Source organism: Moschus berezovskii, chromosome 4 (assembly GCF_049115385.1).
Source record: "Moschus berezovskii isolate FMDL1 chromosome 4, NW_MosBer_1.0, whole genome shotgun sequence".
NCBI classification, from domain to species: domain Eukaryota; kingdom Metazoa; phylum Chordata; class Mammalia; order Artiodactyla; family Moschidae; genus Moschus; species Moschus berezovskii.
In genome coordinates, this window is record NC_142463.1 from 89,563,215 (window position 1) to 89,572,005 (window position 8,791).

Genomic DNA, 8,791 nt, shown 5'->3' on the forward strand with positions numbered 1-8,791 from the left:
GGAGCTTTCTCTCTCTCGCGAGATCGCTGTGAGCCGGCCTCTCAGAAAAAAAAAAAAGCTAGAACATATGGCCTGACTTCCCAAATAGTAGGTTAAAGGACGGGGTCATAAACCAATGAAAGTTATGAGGAGGCGGGATCACTGCTTTCTACCCGCAAGAAGTACCGTTAGAGGGCAGAGGTTTTGTCCAATCAACGCCTCAAGACTTTGGGTCAGGTGACCGTCGAGTACGAGGGGCGGAGCTACAGTCTGGCGCGAGGAACCGTTAAGATGGACAACGAATATAACCAATGAGGTACTCTGACTAGGGCGTTGGGCACCCAATAACAGTGGTCGGGCGGGCGCCTTCCCGGAGCGCGGGGAGATGTAAAGACAGACAAATAGTTTTCCCAATGAGACTGTAGAAGAGTGGAGCTAATTGACCAATGAAGACTGCGGGGCGGGACCCTCTGCCGCGGCAGAGTCCAAGATGGCGGCGTGCGGTTCCGCTGTGTGAAACGAGCGCGGGGCGGCGGGTTAGTCAGTTCCGCGGAGAAGATCTCCGACGACCCGCTACCATGAAGGGAAAAGAGCGCTCTCCGGTCAAGCCGAAACGCTCCCGTGGTGGTGAGGATTCGACTTCCCGCGGGGAGCGGAGCAAGAAGTTAGGGGGCTCTGGTGGCAGCAACGGGAGCAACAGCGGAAAGACCGACGGCGGCGGCGGCTCGCGGCGCAGCCTTCATCTGGACAAGTCTAGCAGCCGAGGTGGTAGCCGCGAGTACGACACCGGAGGGGGCAGCTCCAGTAGCCGCTTGCATAGTTACAGCTCCCCAAGCACCAAAAATTCCTCGGGCGGGGGCGAGTCGCGCAGCAGCTCCCGGGGTGGAGGCGGGGAGTCACGTTCCTCTGGGGCCGCCTCTTCAGCTCCTGGCGGCGGAGATGGCGGGGAATACAAGACACTGAAGATAAGCGAGTTGGGGTCCCAGCTGAGTGATGAAGCAGTGGAGGACGGATTGTTTCACGAGTTTAAACGCTTCGGTGATGTAAGTGTCAAAATCAGTCATCTCTCGGGTTCTGGCAGCGGGGATGAGCGAGTAGCCTTTGTGAACTTCCGGCGGCCAGAGGACGCGCGGGCGGCCAAGCATGCCAGAGGCCGCCTAGTGCTCTATGACCGGCCTCTGAAGATAGAAGCTGTGTATGTGAGCCGGCGCCGCAGCCGCTCCCCTTTAGACAAAGATTCCTATCCTCCTTCAGCCAGTGTGGTCGGGTCCTCTGTAGGTGGTCACCGGCACCCCCCTGGAGGAGGTGGTGGAGGCCAGAGATCACTTTCCCCTGGTGGCGCAGCCTTGGGATACAGAGACTACCGGTTGCAGCAGTTGGCCCTTGGCCGCCTGCCCCCGCCACCTCCGCCACCACTGCCCCGAGACCTGGAGAGAGAGCGAGACTACTCGTTCTATGAGAGAGTGCGCCCAGCCTACAGCCTTGAGCCAAGGGTGGGAACTGGAGCAGGTGCTGCTCCTTTCAGAGAAGTAGATGAGATCTCACCCGAGGATGATCAGCGAGCTAACCGGACGCTTTTCTTGGGCAACCTTGACATCACTGTGACAGAGAGTGATCTGAGAAGGGCTTTTGACCGTTTCGGAGTCATCACAGAGGTAGACATCAAGAGGCCTTCTCGGGGCCAGACCAGTACCTATGGCTTTCTCAAATTTGAAAACCTAGATATGTCTCACCGGGCCAAACTAGCGATGTCTGGCAAAATTATCATTCGGAATCCTATCAAAATTGGCTATGGCAAAGCTACACCCACCACCCGCCTTTGGGTAGGTGGACTGGGTCCTTGGGTGCCTCTTGCTGCCCTGGCACGGGAGTTTGACCGATTTGGCACCATACGCACCATTGACTACCGCAAAGGTGATAGTTGGGCATATATCCAGTACGAAAGCCTGGATGCAGCTCATGCTGCTTGGACCCATATGAGGGGCTTCCCACTTGGTGGCCCAGATCGTCGCCTTAGAGTAGACTTTGCAGACACAGAACATCGTTACCAGCAGCAATATCTGCAGCCTTTGCCGTTAACTCATTATGAACTGGTGACAGATGCTTTTGGACACCGGGCACCTGACCCTTTGAGGGGTGCTCGGGATAGGACACCACCCTTACTGTACAGAGATCGTGATAGGGACCTTTATCCTGACTCTGATTGGGTTCCGCCCCCACCCCCAGTCCGTGAACGCAGCACTCGGACTGCAACTACTGCTGTGCCTGCTTATGAGCCACTGGATAGCCTGGATCGCAGGCGAGATGGCTGGTCGTTGGACCGGGACAGAGGTGATCGAGATCTGCCCAGCAGCAGAGACCAACCTAGGAAGCGAAGGCTGCCTGAGGAGAGTGGGGGTCGGCATCTGGATAGGTCCCCAGAGAGTGACCGTCCACGAAAACGTCATTGCGCACCTTCTCCTGACCGCAGTCCAGAATTGGGCAGTAGTCGGGATCGCTACAACAGCGACAACGATCGATCTTCTCGTCTTCTCTTGGAAAGGCCCTCTCCAGTCAGAGACCGACGAGGTAGTTTGGAGAAGAGCCAGGGTGACAAACGAGACCGTAAAAACTCTGCGTCAGCTGAACGGGATAAGAAGCACCGGACGACTGCTTCCACGGAGGGTAAAAGCCCTCTGAAAAAAGAAGATCGACCTGATGGGAGTGCATCCAGCACCAGCACTGCTTCATCGAAGCTGAAGTCCCCTTCCCAGAAACAGGATGGGGGGACCGCCCCTGCAGCAGCAGCATCTCCCAAACTCTGTTTGGCCTGGCAGGGCATGCTTCTGTTGAAGAACAGCAACTTTCCTTCCAACATGCATCTGTTGCAGGGTGACCTCCAGGTGGCTAGTAGTCTTCTTGTGGAGGGCTCAACTGGAGGCAAAGTGGCCCAGCTCAAGATCACTCAGCGTCTTCGTTTGGACCAGCCCAAGTTGGATGAAGTAACGCGACGCATCAAAGTGGCAGGGCCCAATGGTTATGCTATTCTTCTGGCTGTGCCTGGAAGTTCTGATAGCAGGTCCTCTTCTTCCTCAGCCACATCAGACACTGCCACCTCTACTCAGAGGCCACTTAGGAACCTCGTGTCCTACCTAAAGCAAAAGCAGGCTGCTGGGGTGATCAGCCTCCCTGTGGGGGGCAACAAAGACAAGGAAAACACCGGAGTCCTTCATGCCTTTCCACCCTGTGAGTTCTCCCAGCAGTTCCTGGATTCCCCTGCCAAGGCACTGGCCAAATCTGAAGAAGATTACCTGGTCATGATCATTGTCCGTGGTGCGTCTTAAAGTCCATGTGTAACTTGTATTTAGTACTTTGACATGGTTCCTGTTTTGTGATGTGTAATGGGATACAGCATCGGATGAAATTTTCTTTTTAATTAGTTGTTTAGTTTTAGGTTTTTTCTTTTTTATATTTTTATAAACCTCTTTAAAATAGAAGTCAGGAGAGTTTAGCCATTATTTTAAGTGAAAGGACTCCCCTAAAGGTAGCAGGCAAGTGGATTTACTTTAATTAGGAGTTTCCACTCTTATGTGTAACTGTTTTCTTCTTTTTCTGCGGATTGTTTTTTCTTTTTTAATCTTGAGCTTAGAAAAATCCTCAAAGTTACAAAACCAGAAATTTGAAAAGTTAGAATTTGAAAAACAAAGAGCCCACTAGCTGTAAAAAGATAATACATACCTAAAAATGGTTGTATTAGGTATGTAATTTGGGTATGTAGGTAAATAATTCCTGTACCAGAAATGTTATTTGTGTGGCTGAAATTTGAGCAGGGATCTCAGGAGTGTAAGCTGGTAAAGCATACATAAAACGTTACAATTACTTTAATCAGGTATTTGAGTATTTTTCCTAAAATACGTGTTGTGTTCCCAAAAGCTTGCTTTAACATACATGTTTTTACCATTAGTTTTTGAGTTCTGTATCCCATATATGCACTTTTGGTTTGTAGGTGTAGCTGTTCAGTAAAAATAGAGGAGTGTGTTACAAACCACGTTGTCTTTTGATTACACTAGTATGCAGGAAGTGAGTAGGTGCTTTTAAAATCAGAATTCTTTGGTCAGTTATTGGTGTGTGGTGGTGTTTTCAATGACTTTCAGAGGGGTATAGCAGGTACAGTTCTAATTGTGCAAATTTCAAAACTTGTGTTTTTCATCAGAGGTGAGTTTTTATTTTTGTATTCACCCAAATCTCTGACTTCAGTAATAGAAAGAAGAGTTGTCTGCAGGCTCATAAGTCATCCTTTTATTTCAGTGGGCATTAATCACCCATATCTGGATTGTAGAATTTTTTTTAAGTCATTGTGAAATACCTTTTGACATACTCTCAAAATTTTGCTTGGATTTTTATTTTCATATTTAAACAGCGATAACTTCACATTATTGAAAGTATTTTGAGTATCTTTGAAATTTTGTGTTTATATTTTCACTGGTGTCCAGCCACAGAGAATTGAAATAATTCAACTAATAATTGAATAATTTAGGAAAACCGTTTTTTAGTGATTTATTTTCTCAGACACCGGAATTAGTATAAAATAATTTAGCCCACCTCCACAGTTTTTTCCAAAACTGAAGATCATCAATTTCTGGTTCTTAACAAGAGCTTTTGCTGCTTAACAATAATTCATGGTTTCCTTGTCTTTTTTATTTTCCTCCTCCACCCCCAACCCCTAGTTTCTCAGGTCATTTATAAGTGTATTTTCCCCTGTGGTTTAAATGTTGAGGACTTTAGCTAAAACCCTTAATATTTAATTATGATTAGAAACTTGAGGACCTTTGGATCATGGTCATGTTTCTATGCTATGTAAGTGACATACTGAAAGCCTGGCAGAACTCAGCTGTTTTCTTTCTGTTATCAAAGCTGATAGTTTTGAAATAGCACCAATAATAACCCAGGGAAACGTCATGTAATTTTTAATTGTCCGTTATGACAGGTGTCTAATGCATGTTAGCATGAAAGCCTCATCACTGCTGTGTCATCCTTTTTAGTTTTCAGTATGCATTTATAAGTTTTCTTTCTAAGTTTGGAGACTTTTGTGTTTTTTGTTTTTAAACTGGAAAAACTAGCCATTTTGAGAGAAGAAAGATAATAGTCTATGAGCACAGAGGTCCTTGGTGTGCCTGTAGGGAAAATACCTGAACTCCTACAATAAACACTTTTGGTCCTTTTGCTTTTAAAAAATTCTGCTTGACACGCTAATATGGAATAGACACCTGTTCAGAAACTTACGTCAGTGTGCAGTCTATGCATAAATAAATGGGGTCAAAGTACAATTTGTGGCTAGATACATTTTTTCCAGTTTAAATAGTCTCACTAACCATTAACTTTTGAATACCTTTTGATAAGATGGGTGGACAAATGATTTTACTCTTTTAGAGAGTGAAGTCCTTGCTATCTAATTTTACTCTAATCCAAAGTGTGTGTGGCTTTCTTTTTTTTAAAGTTGATATGCCAAGCTTATCGAAGAGTAGAGTACTGTGGGTTTTGCTCCATGTTTGTTTGAATCTTTATCTGACATCGTGGCTTTTGTTAGATCTGGGCAATTTGCGCTTCAATGTTTTTGAAACAATGGCTTGATACCATTCTAAATGTATGTATTATAACAAAATTATGTTTAGTTTGGTGCTTACCTACAGAGTGCCATCATTCAGATGAATCTCTTATTTGTGTTGCTCGCTCTGTTGTTCAGGTTTATAACATTGGTAAACTGTCTACCTAAACTTAAGAGTGGAATGAAAACATTTGTCTAAAACAATCTGGTTCTAATTCTCACTAGCCAGAATTTGTAATCTCAATTGGATGTTCTTTGTGACAGCCAGTTGTTTCTTTTGCTTTTATTTTTTAAAAAATGTACTTGTTTAATTGATTTTTCTGGAACTCAAGTTAAAGTGAATGGAATTTCTTAAGTATATCAATTAAATGACTCATTAAGTATTACTGGAGAAAAAAAACATCAAGCTAATTTAGATTTTTAATCACAACTTCAAAGTTTATGAAAAATTAATCATTCAGCTCCTAGCCTATTTTTTTTTTTTTTTTAGTATTATATTATTGGTTGTTACTGGGATTCCTATAAAGAGTTTTCCATGAAAAAAATTTAAATTCCTGGTTTAAGATGTCTATTTTGATTCTCACCCGAGAGTAAGTAGAGTTTTCCCTTTAAGGATTACGTCTTAAAACGTCCATTCTCTGGCTGATAAAAGCTTTTGTCATATTTTGAAGGTAATATGTTCTGGCCCTTAGCTCAGTTAGACCACTTGAGGTACAACAGTAAAAGTAAGGGGTGTGTTGCTTTCAGTCTAACACTTGTTTAGTTTATTTAAAAACTATTTTATGAGCAGATTTTCACTGACAACTTTTGTTGTTGTTTTGTCTTTTTAATTTCTTTTAATAGTTTCTTCAGACAGTGAAATTGCTCATTATGCAGGTACAGCTTAAACTGTAGTTTGGGTCCATATAGGAACCATTCACCAAAAACTCTGTGGTAACAGAACTAGGAAATCCTCTTGAGAAGAGGGCCTTAATGACCTTTTTGTGAAAAAGTTTTTGGAGAGAATTTCTGGACATTTTTTTTCTGTCTCTGCCACAGCGTTTGGTTTGGAGATAGGAGTTAGGTATGAGAACAGGAAGAGAAATGGAGCTGACCCTATTAACATTCTGGTTATAGTGATGTGCCTAAAGGGAGAAAATTATTTCAGGTGACCACGGTGAACTGTCTAGCTTAATGAAGAGTTTTATATGTATGATTTAAACAGTTGGAAAGTTAAAGTCCCACAGTGTTGTCTGGCCGTTTAGCGATCGTTTGTATGAGTGTTTTAAAGAAAGTAACAGCTGCTGTCTTTGGTAACACAAATGAAGGTGGATTTTTAAAAGGTTTTGTATCTTGAGCCCTTTCTACAATAATGGAGTAGGTCTGTATTGCTCCATATAAATTACAGAATGAAATTAGAGGGGGTATAAGTTTGACTAAACTCCACCTTTTTATAGTTTCATTTTTTTTTAAGTTATATAGAATATATTGATTATAAACCTGCTTTTTTCTGAATTTTTTGGACATGTTTTACTCAGTTACATGAGTACAAAGGATATTTTCAGTCTTATAATCCTTAATTTCAGTCTTTAAAAAAAAAAAATTCACCCTATTGTTCTACTTGTTGTCTGTTCACAGTAAGTTCATTTCAAGGTTTGTGCCAGTGGGTATTATTGGTGCTTTTTGAAGTCAAGGTGGATTGTTCAGGAAGGTCTTGTTAATGTTATGTTCATCTATAATGGCATAGGGGAAATATATATATTTTTAATATTGTAAACATTTGTACTGAATAACCTTTTTTTCCCCCCCGCAAGCAAAACTGGTGAACAACGGATGAAGACATGGAATTCAAAGCTCTAATGGACCTTTTTGAAGAGAAGTTGTGGCTTATGTGAAGTTTACATGGGCCTCTTGATGGAAGAAAGCTAATCTGTTTAGTATTTGTGCATTTTACTAAAATGGCAGCTTAAAGTTGTGTATCTGCTATTGTGATGCCAATGCCGGTGTTTTAAGTGGAAAAAAAAATGACCTTGCTTTGTGCTGTGTACACAAGATTTCTGGAAAAGAAAAACCCTTTTTATGGCTCACACAGCTTAAAAGTAGCTGTCACTCAAACGTGCGCTCACAGTTGAGCTGCTTTTGTTTTATTCTAAATAAATTGTTTCTTTTGAGGAAAATGTTTTTCTGCCTGGAAGTGAATTGACGGCAAACCTTTGACCCCTTTGTTTGCAGCTGAGGGGGTACTTGCTGCTGCTCAGATCTTGTATGTCTTGAGCAAGAAGCAGGGAGACCATCATTTTGACTATCACAGTGTGTCAATTCTGAAGGATCACTAGTGTTACTGTGACCCCCTTTGTTTGCAGTGAAGGGGATCATTTGCTCCTCAGTCCTCAACTTGATGAGGAAATGGTGCTGTTTGCTGGCACGCAAGAAGCCGGGGCAAGCACCGTAAGCCTCACCACAGTGCACAAGTCGGGGGCTTTGCTGGTTTGAAGAGCCGGAGTTGCTGAATTTTAAGTTTTGATTTATTTTGTCCACCCATCACGTTTGGCCTTAGTTTCATTTTTAATTTGAAGAAAAGTTTGAAATTGCTTTATCTTGCACTTAACATTTGCACCAAATTGCCAAAAGAAGGAGAAATGCTCCGCTTGCTTTTTAAATGTTAATGATGATGTTAATAAAGCCTTTCCTGACACACTTGAGGAGCTCCTACATCTTCAGGGGCTTCTTACCAGAGTTATGCAGTGATGGGTTTAGTTCTGAATGGATGAAGAGTTCCTGAGAGCTAGCGTTTGTAATTAGAACCACTACTTGGTATCTGTGCCTTATTTGACCTGTGGTTCCACATGCCTTGGATGTGCATGCACCGTGACGGTTTCATAGGTACGAACGCACACTCAGGCCCAGTCACTTCGGTTGGTAGTACAGATTGTGAGGAAAAAATGGAGGCATCCTTAAGGAGGAAAAAGTGTTTGCCTTTAGTTCCTGCATTATCCTGTACAGGGGCTCCTGATCTTTGGAAGCTGTTTCCAGTACAGGAGAACATCTCCCCTGTTTGCCGCAGGAGACTTCGGTGCACAGTGACAACGCTGGAGTTCAAGAGGAAGCCAGCAGTGCTGCACCATTGGCTTCAGACACCATTGTTTGCCAGTTTTAAACTTAATAGTTGCAGACGAAGACCACCTTGAAATGCAGGCTTGTTGGGCTTGTTTTGAATTTTAACCTCGGATGGAAGAGCCCTAGTGCTGT

At 43.4% G+C, this 8,791-nt stretch overlaps 1 protein-coding gene across 1 annotated transcript; it reads left to right on the forward strand.

The window, feature by feature from the left end:
* Nucleotides 1–392: 392 nt before the first annotated feature.
* RBM15 (RNA binding motif protein 15) lies at nt 393–7,719 on the forward strand. Its single transcript, XM_055401812.2, has 2 exons — nt 393–3,291; nt 7,357–7,719. Exons 1-2 carry the CDS (start codon nt 426–428, stop codon nt 7,377–7,379), a joined length of 2,889 nt encoding a protein of 962 aa, XP_055257787.1. The 5' UTR covers nt 393–425; the 3' UTR covers nt 7,380–7,719.
* Nucleotides 7,720–8,791: the final 1,072 nt, after the last annotated feature.